At 34.8% G+C, this 19,872-nt stretch overlaps 1 protein-coding gene across 4 annotated transcripts in view; it reads right to left on the bottom strand.

Annotated features, from left to right (window-relative positions):
* Nucleotides 1-19,872, bottom strand: part of LOC149785789 (tetraspanin-4-like) — a 46,240-nt gene that overhangs the window by 8,121 nt on the left and 18,247 nt on the right. For 3 of the 4 annotated variants that reach the window (XR_016425451.1, XM_089979712.1, XM_089979713.1), the window contains exons 4-7: nucleotides 17,732-17,806; nucleotides 14,595-14,714; nucleotides 10,762-10,899; nucleotides 3,775-3,858 (exon numbers count right to left, since the gene is read on the bottom strand). Coding sequence is in view for 3 of the 4 variants with exons in the window: in XM_089979712.1 (XP_089835838.1) it covers nucleotides 3,775-3,858; nucleotides 10,762-10,899; nucleotides 14,595-14,714; nucleotides 17,732-17,806 (417 nt within the window). In the remaining variant the exon portion in view is untranslated. The remainder of the gene's footprint in view (nucleotides 1-3,774; nucleotides 3,859-10,761; nucleotides 10,900-14,594; nucleotides 14,715-17,731; nucleotides 17,807-19,872) is intronic. The other variant, XM_089979714.1, reaches the window with a different exon arrangement.

The following is a 19,872-nucleotide window of genomic DNA, read 5'->3' as shown; positions in this document are numbered from 1 at the left end:
TAACAATTTAAAGGAACAACAAGGGAGGAATTGGCTTCTGACTAGACACCTATCCATGCTCACACAGGTGAAAGGTTGACATATGCTGTAACTGTTTTGTTGCAAATAATTTATATTTTCCACAAAATTCAGACTGAATATTTTGCTAATATCACTACCAAATGGTACAACAACTTTTCTTCTCCATTCTGACATATATTTTTTTTAACTTAATGATGTAGTGTGCCAAAGATAATGTAGGCAAAAGGATCTCTCTGCTGCTATTAATTTAAAATTGATTTTCAATTTTAAAGTTTAAAAATGGGTAAATTAAATAAATTAGCAGCAACGATTTTTTTCAAATGTACTGATTATTTACATATATATATAAATGTATGTGTCTTGTATACCAGTATTATAAAGTGGTTTATGAAATGTCATGGTGCACATTTTCTATGCAAATTAAGGAGTCATCTTTTATCTATTTGATGTAGTTTTGTTTTACATAAATGTCCAAATAAACTTAACAAAAAATCTAATAAAAAGATAACTTTATGTTTTACGTGATGAAATATGGTAAATATAAAAACCATGACTGAGCTTCATCTCATCGGCAAAACCAGCTTATGATCTTATCATCCTCCTCATTTTCCTAATAAATGGGAATGGATTATATCTGATGTGCCACTTGGGGAGTTTCCAATCCTCCTGTACTGGGAATGGATTATATCTGATGTGCCAGTTAGGGAGTTTCCAATCCTCCTGTACTGGGAATGGATTATATCTGATGTGCCAGGTAGGGAGTTTCCAATCCTCCTGTACTGGGAATGGATTATATCTGATGTGCCAGTTATGGAGATTCCAATCATCCTGTACTGGGAATGGATTATATCTGATGAGCCCATTAGGGAGATCCCAATCCACCAGTACTGGGAATGGATTATATCTGATGTGCCAGTTAGGGAGATTCCAATACTCCTGTACTGGAAATGGATTATATCTGATGTGCCAGTTAGGGAGATTCCAATCCTCCTGTATGGTAGACTCGCATGAAAACTAATTGCCAGAAAAGAAACTAAATTTATTCTGGATGATCAGTACCTATCTAAATAGATGTTTCATACATCAACAACAGAATCTCTGATAAATACAATTTTTTTTCTTATGCTTTATGGTACATTACAAACAAAGCTGAGCAAGTAGTAACTTCCATATAATGACCACCTGCTCTCAATGGCCTTATTTGCTTAGTCCTCGTTTTTTTATGTATGTGTTCTGTGGTCAATGTAAATGTTTCCAACATGGAACATCTTTCAGTCACATCGTACTTCAAATGTGAACAATAGTGTCTCTGTGTATTTTGTTATTTAACTGTTGTTCTCCAGATGAAACATCACAGTAACTGATGTGGGAGTGAATGAAAACAAAGGTAATTTAGTAGCAGAAGATAAAAAATGTACAGATTTCATCTTTGGTAAATTCCTGGCATTTGGGCAAAGACCCGATAACAGGCCACCCAGGACAACACTAGTTTCTGTATATAATTGTCAGGCTGGCAAAATATATATGGGTACTTTATGACAAATGGATTTCAGACTTTAATTTTTTGGTTTAGGTAAAATAAAAAATAATTCATATTGTCTGTTTTCTTTATTCTGCATTCTAAATACTGCTTCTACCATTTAAAAAAAAATCTTTCTCTATCCTTATCTATCCTTCATTTCCAGTTAAGTGATTTACTACATAAAGGTAGCATTTGTATAAAAGCCTAATCCATCCAGTTCCCATGGCAACCACTATATATAAATCTGATAAATAGTTCCATAAGACAAGAAATCTGATTGAAGCCATATAGGGCTAATCCAAAGCTTAAAGACCTAATGAATGTTATAACATGAAACCAGTGTGTCTGATTGAAGCCATACAGGGCTAACCCAAAGCTTGAAGCCATACAGGGATAATCCAAAGCCATACAGGGCTAATCCAAAGCTTAAAGATCTACTGACTGTTATAACATGAAACCAGTGTGTCTGATTGAAGCCATACCAGGCTAATCCAAAGCCTGAAGCCATACAGGGCTAATATAAAGCCATATAGGGCTAATCCAATGCCATACAGGGCTAATCCAAAGCTTAAAGACCTAATGACTGTTATAACATGAAACCAGTGTGTGCCTCATTTCAATCAGATTTAGTTTCCATCAAAGGCTGCTGCCAAAAAAAAGAGATGACATTGACCGGTTGGTGTAAGTACACAATGACCACTGAAACCTGATCCCTAAATATCCATTAACTACAGAGGGGACTAATTAGACAATAACTCCATCAACAAAGCAAATGTTTAGACTTTCCACAATCTGTTCAAACACCAGGAGGTAATTAAGTTCCATGTACCTGACCAAACACAGCTTGTACATGCTGTGTTTACTGGCATTTAAGTTCCAAGGCCTAACCTTGTTTATGATTCTGGTATGTTCTGGAAGCAAAATTGATAATATTTTGGAATTTTCCAGTAGATTTTCAGAAAATGTTATTCCGACATAGGTAAGGATGGGATGTATATAAAGAGATTTATGTAAACAAAGTCTTCATTCCTGTCTTAGGTTCAGTCTGTGGAATCATTTTCTGTTGCGTTCAGGTACAATTTGAGAGGAATTACTTATTCAAATTATCAACTAGAATTACAAAGTGCTCGCCGACTTTTTGGACTTACACACTACTCTGGAATTACTGAGAACTTATTCAAAGACATTCTAGATTATATACTTGTGGTACATAAACACATAAATGAATATTGGGACATCAGCACATTCAAGATTACTGTAATTTATTTTGTAACATTCTATACTTTTGGATTTGTGATGGAACATCTAGGATTATTTTAGATTTAATTCAAAATGCTGTATCTTTTGAATTTTCACTTTGTATTATAGGGAAATAAATTATTTGTTAATCTTACTAAAATTGGTGGTTTCACTTTTTCTTTATGTTACATAGTTTTAAGACCTAGAGTATTAACAATACTGTTTCATAATGGAAATTTTGCCTTAATGACAGAATGTATCGCTGAAATGATCATATCATTTTTTTCACATTACATTACCTAACGAAAATAAGAAAGATAATCCTATTTACCTTAAAAAATACTTTAAGTAATCTTGACACTACAATTTCAAAATACTGTGACTGCCCTAAATATGCAAATGAGCCAAATGACTAAGCATAGCTAACGAGCAATATTTTCTGTAATTTTGACAAATATTTAAAATTTTGAAAATAGGGTATCTAGAAATTGGAGGGACTTAATATTTAGGCTAATTAAGGCAACATATTCCACCCCCCCATTCCAGCAAATTCATTTAGTTTGTAAACTTCACCTTTAAGCAGTTGTGAGTAATCTTCTGACAAAGCGATAAATATCTCTCATGCTTCCACTGGCGAGGCAAAACAGAGTACCATATATACTCACTTAAAAAATGAGTCCAACTGCAAACTACACAGACACAGAACTGACGTCATGTAATGTGCCAGCAGATCTGGGTCTGTGCAGTTTGTTAGGAGTAATCAGTAATACAAACAACACAGACCCCGATATGCAGGTGTATTATGCTAGGACAGATCAGAATCTTCATTGTCTGCAGTTTGACTCGACTTATAAGTGAGTATATACAGTATTTAAAACTGTTTGATTCTACCATAAACGAGAAATAAAAGTCTACAGCAAGTAAGACAGATAAGCATTGGTATATTTATATCATAAATGTGGAAGCAAGCTAGCAACTATGAATACAATTACCTGTATAACAGCTACTGCAAGAGCTAGGATGCCGAGTGTATACATATTCTGCATGAAGAAATACTCTATTTCTTTCATACAACCCTGAAACATAGAGTACTCAGTCTGTGAATTGAGGCAAATATGCATTCCTGAAACAAAGAGTACTCAGTCTGTGAATTGAGGCAAATATGCATTCCTGAAACAAAGAGTACTCAGTCTGTGAAATTAAGTCAATATGTATGACTGAAACACAGAGTACTCTGTCCGTGAATTGAGATAAATATGCATTCCTGAAACAAAGAGTACATAGTCTGTGAAATGAGGTATATATGCATACCTGAAACAGAGTACTCAGTCTGTGAAATGAAGTAAATATGTGTTTGAAACATTGTACTCGGTCTGTGAACTGAGGTAATTATGTATGCCCAAAACATAGAGCATTCAGTCTGTGAATTGACCTAAAAATGCATTCCTGAAACAAAGAGTACTCATTCTGTGAATTGAGGTAAATATGCATTCCTGAAACAGAGTACTCAGTCTGTGAAATGAAGTAAATATGTATGTCTGAAATAGAGTACTCAGTCTGTGATCAGAGGTAAATGCAGGGATCGTCCTGGGCTTCGCCAATGTCGCAAATTGCGATTTTTTTTCCTTATTGGCGACAAAAATATCCCATCTGGCAATTTTTTGGGCGACATACTTTTTGGTTATTTAATTTGTACATACAATCATGGATTTGGACTGAATAAATTTATAGCCAGAACGAAAGGAAGCCATAAACTTGACTAAGCAATGCATTGGAATCAATCTGTTACACAAACGATCCTTTGTTCTTATTGACAACCCTATCTTTACAGTGCATTGTTACATCATAATCTGCTTATGCTGACATCTGGGCTGAGTACTGTATGCTGTGATACAGTCAATCATGCTACCGCACTATACCTACAACTGACCGACTTCTGAAGACGTGAATAGAACAGATACAATTAATTGTATGGCTAATCCTTCTGTTTTTTGTTTTTTTTTATACATATACCAATACAGTAGTTTTGCTGAACCTTCATAGAAAACTGATAACCTTTGAAGTACCGACTACTGTGTATAAATACAAAGCAAATGGAAAAAATCTCAATCACAATTACTTCTGTCGCCAGTGCAGCATTTTACTCATTGATCTTTTCCTTTTGCCATCAGTACCGTGTTACGGCTGCAGAGACTTAAACTCCGCAACAAGAAATAGCAAAAAAAACCAAAACAGTTTTGCATAATTAATAATAATTATTTATTTCTCAAAATACAGGAGTGAAAGAATCCCTAAATTGGGTGTGAATTTACGCTTATATATACGGTCCAATATTGCCAGGTGTTGACTCGTGTAAGTTTCATTCGTGGGAATGGAGATCTATTTTTCTTGTCGAGAAAATTTATACAGCATTCAGTGATCATTCTTGGGATTTAGGAAGCAATTCGCTACAAGCTTTGTGAAGCTAGCCATAAAAGGGGTGGGGGGGGGGCTGCTGAGAGACTACTGGTGTCACCTGTCAGCACTGAGGACTGTGAACGTGGATTCAGTAAGATGAACCTCATAAAAACTGACATCAGAAATAAGCTCTGCATTTCATCTCTCGAGAATTTAATGAGAATCAGCATGTACAGATGTGAAAAATTAGACTTTGAAACTGCATTCAACAAGTGGGCAGCCCTAAAATCGCGACGGATCTTCATGTAACACTTTGTAACATTTTGTTAATGCTTGTTGTAATTAAAGTATTAACTAATCCATCTTTTGTAATTTTCATTGCCTGTTACATTAATAGACTAAATTAACACTTGGAAAAATGTACACTACTTTTTTTGGCGACACTTTTTGAAAATTGGCGACAAAATATTGAGGTTGGCGATTATTTTGGCGACAGCTTTTTAAAAGCCAGGACCATCCCTGAAATGTGTATTCCTGAAGCAGAGTATTCAGTCTATGAACTGAATTAAATGTGTATGCCTGAAACTAAGTACTCAGTCAGTGAACTGAGGTAAATATGCATGCTGGACATAGAGTACTTGGTCTGTAAATTGAGGTAAATGAGTATGCTGGACATAGAGTACTTGGTCTGTAAATTGAGGCAAATGAGTATGCTGGACATAGAGTACTTGGTCTGTAAATTGAGGCAAATGAGTATGCTGGACATAGAGTACTTGGTCTGTAAATTGAGGCAAATGAGTATGCTGGACATAGAGTACTTGGTCTGTAAATTGAGGCAAATGAGTATGCTGGACATAGAGTACTTGGTCTGTAAATTGAGGCAAATGAGTATGCTGGACATAGAGTACTTGGTCTGTAAATTGAGGCAAATTAGTATGCTGGACACAAAGTACTTGGTCTGTAAATTGAGGCAATGAGTATGCTGGACATAGAGTACTTGGTCTGTAAATTGAGGCAAATGAGTATGCTGGACACAGAGTACTTGGTCTGTAAATTGAGGCAAATGAGTATGTCTGAAATGTAGTTTTTAACCTGAATATTTATTATGGAAATCAAAATAAAGTTTCTGAATAACATTTCTGAATGATATAATAGTTTCAAATGTGTTCCGTAAAATTTCATTTCTTTCAAATTCTACAAAACTTCTACCAGGTCAGTGGCTTTCAAAGTACTGATTTCTACCAGGTCAGTGGCTTTCAAAGTACTGATTTCTACCAGGTCAGTGGCTTTCGAAGTACTGGTCATGACCATCTTACAGGACCACAAAATGTCAGGCACTGGTCACCTTGCTGATTCAAACGTATTGCAATATTGTGATTTTATGAAAAATATGGTCAAAAGATATAATTGTTGGGTCATGGTCATAAATGAGTTTCTTCAACTGGCTCACAAGAAAAAAAGTTTAAAAATCAGTGCTCTAAATGGTCCAGCTATAGAACCAACTGAAAAAATAACAAGCATTGGCTGGGACATGACTTAAACTTGCATATGCTGGAACAAAAAATAACAAGCATTGGATGGGACATGACTTACACATGCATATGCTGGAACAAAAAATAACAAGCATTGGATGGGACATGACTTACACATGCATATGCTGGAACAAAAAATAACAAGCATTGGATGGGACATGACTTACACATGCATATGCTGGAACAAAAAATAACAAGCATTGGATGGGACATGACTTAGACATGCATATGCTGGAACAAAAAATAACAAACATTGGATGGGACATGACTTAGACATGCATATGCTGGAACAAAAACTAACAAGCATTGGATGGGACATGACTTACACATGCATATGCTGGAACAAAAAATAACAAGTATTGGATGGGACATGACTTATACATGCATATGCTGGAAAAAATAACAAGCATTGGATGGGACATGACTTAGACATGCATATGCTGGAACAAAAAATAACAAACATTGGATGGGACATGACATGCATATGCTGGAACAAAAAATAACAAGCATTGGATGGGACATGACTTACACATACATATGCTGGAACAAAAAATAACAAGCATTGGATGGGACATGACTTACACTTGCATATGCTGGAACAAAAAATAACAAGCATTGGATGGGACATGACTTAGACATGCATATGCTGGAAAAAAATAACAAGCATTGGATGGGACATGACTTAGACATGCATATGCTGGAAAAAAAATAACAAGCATTGGATGGGACATGACTTAGACATGCATATGCTGGAAAAAAAATAACAAGCATTGGATGGGACATGACTTACACTTGCATGTTCTGGAATAAAATGACTAAAACTGGTGACTGATCCAAATACAGTATTTTATAAACTACATTTGAGAAAAAAATATATATATTCATCACAAAAGAAGGAAATAAGAACACTATTCATTTAGCTGTGAAAATCAGTTTTTGGAGTAAAACATGTTCCCTTGATAATACTTATCTTATGTACAACCACCACCTCACAAATCCAGCCCTTCCAAATTTTATGAAAGAACAAAGTTGTTTGCCCACATAAATGGGAGTCAGACCACAGTGATTTCCACTTGGATATAGCGATTAGTGTTTAATCATGCCCATATTTTGGGTTCTAATGTAGTGAAGTGCATGCTGTGCCAGTAAGATGTAACTAAAGGGAAGCTGGGAGGGTATATCTGTATTAAGATAGGCCAAATATTATTGAAGAAATATATCATGCTCCAAAAATTGGTTTCTTCATATGCTACTTGATCACAATACCTATGGTGAACATTTAAAAGGTGGAGGGAGATACATCCCCCAACCATGAGGAAGGACCATCTCCAGTTTCCCAAGGTATGTGAGGCAACTTCCAGCACAAGAGAATTATAAAGACTGAAGTTTGGACACAATATGCCCAGATGTGGCTGACTGAAGATTTTCCCCACTGCACACCCTGCATAAGTTGATAGGCCCTACCTCTGAGAATGTAACCTGGGAATGTAACCTGTTGTGCTGTTACTATAGGCAGCATTAGTTAGAACTGAGCCTTTGGGGTTGAAGGTCTTGGAAGTAAATGCTGGAGAAAATCATCTCCATCCTATGGCTTTTATAATGCCTGTTAAACAACAGTTGCACTCAAATGCTATGTTTGATGTGACTGCCCCAACCTCATAAGCCAAAATGCGCAATAACGTCATTTCATCTTGGGTTAGTTCTCTATGCTGAGAGGGAATAACTCATCATATCCAGGAAAATAGAGCCTGAGCTGAGATACAGATTTTTCCTCTTTCAAAGGTGTCATTAGGCAAGATCTCCCTCTTCAAAATGCTCACTTGACCCTGTAGATGATCTTCAGGCAAAGGATCTATTGATAACAGTGGTTTCACCACAAATGACTGACTGCCCTGACTGCCTATGAATGGCAACTTTTCTTAGCAATGAAAGCAAGGCCATCTGAGTGCAAATGAATGATAATTATAGAACTATAGAAAGTTTGGCAAGATGGAAAAGGCCTGTATTTCACTGATTCTAATGAGAAATCATATTTTATAAGAGAGGTAAGCCAATACTTTCTACACAGTGGTTTAAATGAAGCCTTATTCAACCATGTCAAATCCAAAGTATGGTAGATTTCATTTGGGGAATAAAGCCAAGGCTTCTGGTTGTGATAAGTCAAAGTTCACTGGATGGTTGGAGATGTCTTGGTTTTTTCTTTATATTCTCCTTTCCATGATGCCAAAACATGTCCGAGACTGTGGAATGTTAACCTTTTTTTACAGTGATGGGTCAAAACTTCTCTACCATGAAAAGCCACTGGAAAAAAGTTAGCTGAGGTAATGATACTATTTGCAGTGTAGTGTATTCCTTCTTGCATCACTGTGAGGAAACTATCCACTTACCCTTGTACACTTTCACAGTGGTGGGCCTCATAGCCTGAGCAGTTCTGTGAAATCTTTGCCGTTGAGTGTATGTCTGGTATGAACCGGATGTATAAGTTCAATAGATCTGGATTCAGATGAAACTGCTGTGATTGGGGCTGTTCTAGTAGGCGAGGAAAGACCCCAATTTTAAATACCATGGGGTGAATCGACTATTCAGTGTGGATTAGCCGATTCTAGCATGACATGTCTGCCAGTGTATTAAATCTGCCTGAGATGAAATGGACTTGACTGTAGATTTGTAGTTGATTATACCACCTGAGAAAATCCAAAATTAGGAGGGACAGATCCGGGGATTTGGTCTCATTACCCCTATTGCTTTCTACAATAATTCACAACAGTGGGTTTGTCAGATTGAATGAGTTTACCATTGCTTTGAATAGTTTCTTGCCACCACAATGTCATTCATTTGTCAGACTGAATGAGTACACCCATTCTATGTAGAGTGTTTGCCACCAATGACATTCATTTGTCAGACTGAATGAGTTGTTGTTGTTGTGGGGTTTAATGCCATTTTTCAGCACGCGATAGGCTGTACATGGCAGCCAGTATTAATGGTGGAGGAAGAACCCGGGAAAACCCCGGAAAGAACCACTGGCCCACGAGAAGCTACTGGCAAGCTTTCTCACATACCCACATTGTCCGAATCCGAGACTCGATTGAATGAGTACACCCATTCTATGTAGAGTGTTTTGCCACCAATGACATTCATTTGTCAGATTAAATGAGTACACCATTCTATGTAGAGAGTCTTGCCACCAATAACATACATTCATCAGATTTGAATGAGTGCATCCATTCTATGCTGAGTCTTGCCATCAATGTCATGCATTTGTCAGATTAAAAATCATGCAATACAATTATTTGATGCTGCCACCACAATAAGAAACAGGCATTTGTTTGGTTCTCCAAAGCTGTCCTTTAGCAGTGACTTCAATAACACATACACCCTTCATCAAAGAAAGCCGACTACAATCTTCAATACAAAGGAAGAACCTTATACGTTAGATATGGTTATATATAAATAGTATACGTGTATATGCACCAATGCGTGGTTCTCTGAATAAAGTGAAATATTATATATGCCTTCTCTGTTTTCACTACAGATGTATTTCTTATTTAATATGCATCAATTTAAGATGGTAACTATCCCAATGAAGCACATATTTTTGCACCTGCATTTATTACCTACCCCCTCAACAATTTTTTGGGGTGCATGCATCATTTTCGTCAGCTAACTGATCTGGTCGCTTATAACATGGTTCGGTTTATAACATGATCGGGTTCTATGGATCCCAACTAAAGTGTTATAGTGGGACCACACTGTATTTAGTTCAATGGCATATCACTCTGGTCAATATACAATCTTTATTAATTCATCCATGTGACCATGAAGTTTAGGACCCCATTTTTGACAAGTTCTAAAAGATTTTCTTTTTCAATGTCTACAATGCCACACTTTTGGTTCTGATGGTATTTTCTCAGCGTGTAAATAAATTTGGAATAATAATAACTAATCATATTGAGAATATTAATATTGTGTGCTACTGCTGCAATTTTTGGATACAACACTTTCAGTTTATAACAATTTAGTACAAAAATCATTATTGCAAAATGTACTAACCTTAGTATACCATGCTTCTCTAGACTGGATACAATTTTCTGTCACCTCCCTACAACAAGAAAGAGGGACTTTCTCTTGCTCAGGCCAGGCAGGAATATAGAACCAGTCTGTGTAATTATGCAGGCCACAACATTCAAGCTGAAAACAGAGCATGAAAAAATTTTAAACATCCATTCCACTCCAACAGCTAAAACGAGTACCATGAATGATACATTATATGCCTACGCCATGCTTAATAGACCTCCAGACATAACTTATATTTTTAGCATAAACCATACTGCTTGCTCCTGACAGTTACCTTGACCTTTGCCCTTTTGACCCCAAAATATATAGGTTTCTTCCTTACCATTAACAAAGTTTGGGCCAAGTATGTGATTAAGAACTACTATTACTGAACATACATCATTGTTCTTCTTTATGTCAGTGACGTTGACCTTTTAACTTTTGACTCCTCAAAATCAACAGGTGTCTTTCTTATACCAGTTGCAAGCCATCCACCAAATCTGGTAGCTGCAGATGATGGGGAACTCCAGTTATTATGTGAAAACACTTTTTATTCTTTCAGTGGTTGACCTTGACCTTTGACCAATTCTATTTTTTTTAAAACAAATCACTATTCTTAAGGCTGCAATTTTTACATGCGTAAACAGCATAGTTTACATTACTGCCTGAAAACATTTACAAAACTAGTAAACAAATATATGGCTGTTGGTGCTGCAGAAACTGACCATTAAAATGAAACTATATACTTCCAGATCTCTTCTCTTCATTATGTTTTAGATTGACTTACTGATACTGATGACCAAATTCTTTCATTTTTATTATTTACTTTTGAAAACATGTTCAACAGCATGTTAAATTAAGAGATCCAGTGTCACAATATTATATACTGTACAGTCTGTAATTTTATACACTCTGAATTTTAATATATTGTTATGTATGTTTGATTTAATTTAATTGTTTGTTTGTTAGGTTTTTTTTTGTAAACAACTAATAACAGAACTTTGTATCTTTATGCTGACCTAATTCCTGACCTTGATACAAAAGTAGCAATAGTGGAGTAAACAGCTTTTCTTATTATTTTTAATGTGTGATTTATGGAGTAAAATCGAGGCTGTCCTGGGAGTACGTGATTTAAAGCTTCTATTTGTTTCTGGAAAATGATTACATGACCCTCATACGGGCATCTGTTTTGCGCAGTAACTAGGTTTAATACTGATGTTTTGAGAAATAATCTTGAGTTGGGCTTTTAGACACTTAGATATCAAGGTGTTTGTTTTCTGTTGTGACCAGTTGGAGTTACATTTTAATTTTTCTTCAAATTATTTTGATTCTAACTGATTAATTCTTTTCCTAGGAATATTAAGTGCTCATATAGAATTCTTGGACAAAGACATTTATTGAATTTTTTGGGGGGAATTCAAGCACCAGAATATTATTGTTTGTGGATCAACAAAGAACTGTTGAACATCAGTGCTATACTGACTACAGTATACTCATTGATTTCCACTTTGGATTTTTGTTGGGACTCGAACTCAAATTTATTAGAACATTTTATTACTATGACTAATAATTTATAATTCTTGGATTATTTTTGGATTTGATTCTTAAAACCACAAGTTCTTTTTCCATTTTTACCTTGTTTTTCTAGGGAAATAAATTATTTGTTAAATTTTACAAAGCTTGGTTGTCTTCACTATTTTCTTGTTGCATTTATTATGAGCCTAAACATAACAATATATCAATCTGAAATAAAAGTGTTGTCAGAAGACAGCAGAGCTGACCTATACACCCATAGCTTGCTTTCTTTGGTACAATTAACAAGGAATTTTCTACTGGAATTTAAGCAACTAATAAAAGTAAGTGAAATGAAATACAACAAAGTTTTCAAATTTGGTGATATTTACGATGTCAATAAAATGAATTTACTAAATTACTGCCACAAAGAAGTTAATAATGAAGATTCAGAGAGGGAAAATTCATGTGAAAATGGATGAGCAAAATGTAACAATGCAACTGAATGTGAAGTAACAATTTCTATAAAAAGATATAAGCCAGACTCTGAGGCAGCAAAAAATGTCAAATAAGAAACAGAAATTTTCAGGTGCACTGGATTGATAGTTATCTCTGGCTTGACCATACTGACTCAGAAGGAAAACCGTTATGTAGTTATTCAAAATTCAGAACTGAACTAATGTCTCATGACAATTAAAGTCAATATGCATGACACTAGCCAGCATGTGCAGAAAATACTTGAAGTTTGAGTTGCCAAGATTTCATTAGGAGCAGCATTTCAAAAATTGAATGAGACTGAAATGAAATACCTTTAACACTGCCTAGCCCATTATGGAAAACAATTTTCTGACATGGAAATGCTGTGTGCATTCCGGGATAAGAATGGCACTGAACTGGGTGCTAATGATAAGAACAGATGCAGAGCAAGAGACTTTGTAATATCAAATGATCAATGGTTGAGAGAAGTTATGGAAAGTCTGAATACCAATAAGTTCTTTGCCATTTTTTTGCTTATGGAAGTACTAATGCTACCATTAGAGCAAGAAACAGTACATATAAGTTACCCGGACAATGGAAAAGTGAAAACATTTGACATAACAAAACGTATAATATGTTCCTGAAAAATTCAATTCTTTTAAGAAATAAATATACATTATTTCATTTGTTTCAATTGCTTAAAGTGAATGTATCTTGTCAGATCTTGACATGAGATTTATATTGTGAGACAAGAGAAAAGGTAGGCAAGACAAGTTAATTTTTCTGAAAACACTTGTCCTGGACAAGTGGATGATAAAAAAAACTTTGCTCAGCCATTTTGCAACAGATCCTCAATCTTGTACATGACACACATTTCTAGTGATAATGTTACTAAATTTCACCATATAATCTCAATCTGGTACATGACACACATTTCTAGTGATAATGTTACTAAAATTCACCGTATAATCTCAATCTGGTACATGACACACATTTCTAGTGATAATGTTACTAAATTTCACCATATAATCTCAATCTGGTACATGACACACATTTCTAGTGATAATGTTACTAAATTTCACCATATAATCTCAATCTGGTACATGACACACATTTCTAGTGATAATGTTATGAAATTTCACCGTATAATCTCAATCTGGTACATGACGCACATTTCTAGTGATAATGTTACTCAATATCACCGTATAATCTCAAATTTAATCTTATAGAGCAGAACAGAACATAAAGCTATAATCTTGACCTCGAAGAGAGGACTCCAATGTGGTATACGACATTTTCGAGTGATTGTGTTTTATTATACCAAGTTTGATTGCTTAAACTTAAATGGCATTAAATTTATAAAGCTGAATGGAATGTGTGATGGAAAACATAAAATACTGTGTTGTGACCTTGAAATTAAAGATAGCCTTCCCCTTCCATGTGGTATCGTTTACTCCTTGTGATGATGCATAGGTATACCAAAGTTCATTCCTTAATCTCAAAACACCTTTAAAGTAATCAAGCGAAAGGGTTTGTGTGACAGACAGACAGACAGAAGGGTAGATGGAGGACATAAGTGGAGATGCTATGCTGCAGGGGACATGGCAGGGGACACTAACCCTATTCAGTTATTTAATAAAAGGCTATGCTGGGAAAGATAAAAATCAAGTGCTGGATGCTTCAATCATTGAGAAAATGATATACCATATATTATGACTGTAGCCTGTTTCTTACAAGTTACTAAGATTTATATTTAACTTGAAATCAATCTGCTGGTGTTTGTATATACAAATGTGAACACAACAGTGCTAGAGACAGATATGTTACAACAAAAGTCTTACATCTTGCTGGACAGCATCCACTATGGCCACAATTCCCTCCTGGGAATTGGGTTGGGTAAGGGCAGGGTCGTACTCTTCCTGTATGCTCAGCAATAGTTCCCTCTCCACAAAATGCTGGATCTGAATGACAGAAGATGGATAAGCAATATAATGCTTTGTGAATAATAATAATAATAACAATAATAACAACAACAATAATAACAATAAAAATGTGCAGCACCTAATCTTTAGAAGCTCTAAGCACTTAAAATATTAGAAAACACATAAAAACATGCATGACAACAAAATTTACAAAAACAAAAAACTGGATCTGAATGACAGAAGATGGATAAGCAATATAATGCTTTGTGAATAATAATAATAATAATAATAATAACAAATGTGGACTTAGCACAGCACCTAATCTTTAGAAGCTCTAAGCATTTAAAATATTAGAAAACACATAAAAACATATATAACACAATTTACAAAAACAAAAGACAACATGAAATTACAAAACAAAAGCATGCTGACAATAATCAAGGAAGTAAACTTTAAAAAGTTTTAAAGTCTGTTTAAAGAGCATTCTAGAATGAGATCACAGTGTCCAACATCAACAAACAATTCATACCACATAGCTGGGCCCAGGTAAATACAAAGAACATCCACATGACTTTGCTTTAACAATGGGAACAAAGAATGCAAATGTTGGAAGAGGAACGTAAGTTTCTAGATGGCATGTACACATGGGTGAGGATAAATACGTATTATTAGACTTCAGACAGTCATTAAAAAGATAATAGTGAACAGACTTTGTGGTTGATTCTGAATGGAACAGTGAAGGTTACACAGTGTGTGTGTGTGTGTGTATGGGTGTGTGTTCATTTTTTTTTTTACTCAAACTCAAAGGATGATCCAAGGAGCCATGTTTTGAATGGTTTCAAGCTCTGTAGTAGGTGCTGAGATGAACCAGACAGAAGTGAATTACAATAGCGCAGTCTTGAAAGTATTAAGGAATACACAGGTGTTTTAGTGGCATCAACCAAACAACAATTGCAATGTACTGTTTATGTTTCATACTGTAAATGTAATGTCGGTACTGTTGATGAGACGGTCATTGCATGGTGACCGGGATGGCTTCAGTTTTATTATCAGTCATTTGCAACTTGTTAAACTGGATGGTACCCGTAACTTCAGTTGGGCAACTAGATTTGTATATTTGAATACCATCAGCATAGAATTGGTGAGACACCAGATGTCGATCTTTGACACTTGAGAGCAGCTGAGTATACAGAATGAAGAGAACGGCACAGAGAACAGGGCCTTGAATAAAGACTCCATAACTATTATTTTGTGTGTAGCATTTGCATGGCCTGTACACAAATCAGATTATTTTTCCACAACTTTTCAAGACATTTTTCATGGACTTCCTAACAATTTCATGGAAAATATGGTTTTATGAAAATTTAACCTTCTCCATGTGTTATTTTTGTCAACTACTGGTGTTGTGTGTTTTATCCGATTCACCAAATTGTTTACCATTTAATTTATTCAGCATTTCTCTTAACAAGAACACAAACTGTAAACAGAAAAACTTATATGTTTTGTTCAGCTTTAATATTATGTATTCATTCAGATAAATTCAAGGAGTTTTTGTAAACATTTACAAACGTTTTTCAACAAATTCAATTATTAATCAAGGATAAAGTAACCTTTTGAAATTCAAAATGTTTTCAAGGCAACACTTCAAATTCAAAGATATTTCAATGTTGTATGAACCATGCTTTGTCTGCAATACAGATGTTATAACTTTGAATAAGGAAGGTTCTAAGTCAACCAATGCAAGGTCATATAATTATGTTGGATGTCTGATAATTAGCTAAAACAAACAAATTCTATCAATATCTTGAGCCTATATACAACTAAAAATCTATTCATAAAACACTTTAGCCCCTTACTTCAAAATATAACCCAGTCACTAAAGTGTGAATTTATTTTCATGTCAAACTAACCTACTATTGGTGGAAATCTCTTGCACTAACCAAGAAGTATGCACATATAAAGCTTTCTGCAGCTGTGAAAATTTCTTTATATACATCAAAAACAATGCTTATTACATACTGAAATCCTTGTCCAAATGGAGGGAACATATTGGTTAAGTAACACTCCTGATTATACACTAAAAACCTTGTCCAAAGAGAGAGAGAAAACTGCTCAAGTTACACTCCTGATTATACAATGAAAACATTGTCCAAAGAGAGAGAAAAAACTGCTCAAGTTACACTCCTGATTATACACTGAAATCCTTAATCAAATGGACAGAAAAAATGCTCAAGTTACAATCCTGATTATACAAAATGAAAACTTTGTCCAAATGGACAGAAAAAAGGCTCAAGTTACAATCCTGATTATACAAAATGAAAACTTTGTCCAAATGGACAGAAAAAATGCTCAAGTTACAATCCTGATTATACAAAATGAAAACTTTGTCTAAATAGACAGAAAAAGTGGCCAAGTTATGCTCCTGATTATACACAGAAAACCTTGTCCAAATACTGAGAAAAAAAAAGACAAAGTTAAAATAATGTAAATAAGACTATTTAATATGATCAAAACAATTCAGGTGTCCTTTAGCCTGGGTGGTAATAAACAAAGGGTACAGAGGTAATTATGCAATGATTTGTAAGTGGATAGCAATATAATTGGCCGTTGGCTACCTGAGATCATCAATTAGAAGAGACAGTTCTTGCCAAGTCTTTTGACACCATTGCACCATTGTTCACTGAGTACATGAACATAATCTATCAAAGACATTCCTAAAAAATCATCCAATTTTCAGATTTTAGCTTTATAACAAGAGAAAAGATTAAAACAAAGTTAACATCGTGACATCATATGCAACAGCATGATGTCCAAGGTATCTAATTATTTCAAACATATTACATTTACTAATTTTCAATGAATAAAACCTAAGATTTTGTCATGTAATAATTAGAATTTTATAGCTTTTCAAAATTCAATTTATGAAACTAAAAAAAAATAAATTACTGGCATGATTCATAAAAAGCTGGAATTAAAAAACTTGTTTGTTTCATAAATTTAATTATGCATGAGCACTTGTCAGAGATTTGCTATCAACATTTAAGCTAAAAATTTACCTCTGGTTTATATGTAAGTCCAAGCGCTGTGGCAGCTACCTGTAGGCCAAACACAATCAATACAAACACAAAATACTGAAAAGAGATGAAACAATTCTTTATGTCAAACGCGATGAAAATATCAGTGAACATCAGTAAACCATTTCTGCCTTTAAAGTGAATCTATCTACTGCATGGTGAAGACCCACATCTAGCATAAAAAGAGAAAAACTTAACAAGAGGCCTAAGTGGGTATGAAATTGCTCTGAACTAGGAATTAATATCGGGAGGAGGTAACCACTCTAATCAGTTCCTTTCAGGATTATAATTCCATGTTAATGTTTTCAACTAATATAATTTTAGAATCAATTTAAATACAACTCCTAAAGGTAAAGAATTAAATGTTTTAATGCTTTTCATGGCCTATTTCTAAAGAAAAGAGGTGTTAAAGGTACAAACACAAGTAAACCACCTCTGTACATGAAAGTATATTGATTTCCAAGTCAGTAAAAATTAAAGTACATTGAGAATATATGGTGTATTCATTTCTCCAGTTTCAGAACCATGACTTCTTTCAACATTTTTGGCCAAAATTAGAACTATAAACACCAGTTTTCTACACAAATCTGCTGCCTCTTTCTTTTCTCTTCATCTCTGCTATCATATTTCACATATTTACAGTCTAGACAACTGGTTCTCATTATTCACATTCTATATTTTACATGGAGAAAATATATTCTATATGGGAATTATGGAAGCTTAGTTGGTAGAGCACTGGATTCATAATCAATGGGTCCTGGGTTTGATACCTGCCCAGGCCAGCCCTGGTTGGTTACCTCAGTTTTTTTTATTTAAAAAAGATGCTTAACTCCCATTTCTTCAGCAGGATACAGCCAATAATGTGTTAAAAGTTCAGCTGAAATGCATAGCATATTTTCTGATTCAATTATTTGTTTAATATATTCAGATATGTCTTGAATATTTGGCAATGCTAATAAAGGTATAAAATTCATCTGTTTACTTTATCTACCATCACCCTCCACTTCCACACCAAGCTGCACAAGAAACATTCTAAACTCCATCATCTAAAGCTGCTTAAATTACATTTTGTGGACCTTCAGTGGTTTTTTGATGATTCTAAAAACTTTAAAAATGCATGTAGGTGACCTATTTATCTTCAAAGTACAACCACAAACATCACATTCATGCAGAAGATGGATGGCCAAGAAGGGCAGGAATGTGATTATCTCAGACCCTGACAAGTCTGTCTTAGTAAGGCAGTTGATTTTTTTCTGTAAGATTGACTAGTTTTCAGTAAGGTGTAACAAAATATCAATAACTGCTATTGTAAAGCTGGAAAATGTAATTAAAAGTTTGACGCATCGACGATAAACATCATGTTCAACTGAACTTTATTTACCACCAGTACAGTTGCACAAACTCTAGTTCCAAACCCTATGCAGCTCAATGGCTTGCTGCTATCTCTCAACTTGACATAATTCTTGGAAATTCTTTTCCATTTCACATGATGACGGCAATCATATCTCCCACCACGAGACATACATGTACTCACATTGGCATGAAATGTCCAATATACGTAATTGTGTCCTTTCCAGCTTTTATTCACAAGAATCTGAATACTCCTTTTTATTTTTCTGTGCTGATTATTAACACTTTTCCAGAAGTTTATTTTCCCTTTCATCTTAAACATGCATCGCTTTATGGACACCATTAAAATAATTATATAATTAACAGTTTGATCATGCAGATGCTTCTCATGAACAAATAGGTGCAGCTTAAAGCATCTGGGGTGCTGCTCTAAAGTTAGTCTGGTTCCCTGACTAATTTCAGTAATTCTAAGATGAAACCCAGATCCAAATAAAACATAAATGAACCAATTATCCGGAGTTTCAGCAACCATTTTCCCGTAGTTTTTGCTAGTATGCCGTTAAGTCCGTATTTTAAGGACAATTTTCGCAAGACTTACAGCAAAATCATAAGAGTTGGCAGGTCTGTTATCTGTTCAATTAAATGCAGGAACGATTCTAACAATTTATTTGTTCACAAAGAACACTGCATGCAGGTGGCAAATTTAATTTAATTAAATTTAAATATGTTGAATGTAGATAACTGGAATTTTCTGATCTGCCCAATGAGTATGA

The sequence above is a fragment of the Sinohyriopsis cumingii genome, chromosome 13 (genome assembly GCF_028554795.1).
Source record: "Sinohyriopsis cumingii isolate HCF-2022 chromosome 13, ASM2855479v2, whole genome shotgun sequence".
NCBI classification, from domain to species: Eukaryota; Metazoa; Mollusca; class Bivalvia; order Unionida; family Unionidae; genus Sinohyriopsis; species Sinohyriopsis cumingii.
Note: the sequence above shows the minus strand (reverse complement) of the source record. Positions and strands in the feature narration are given on the sequence as shown.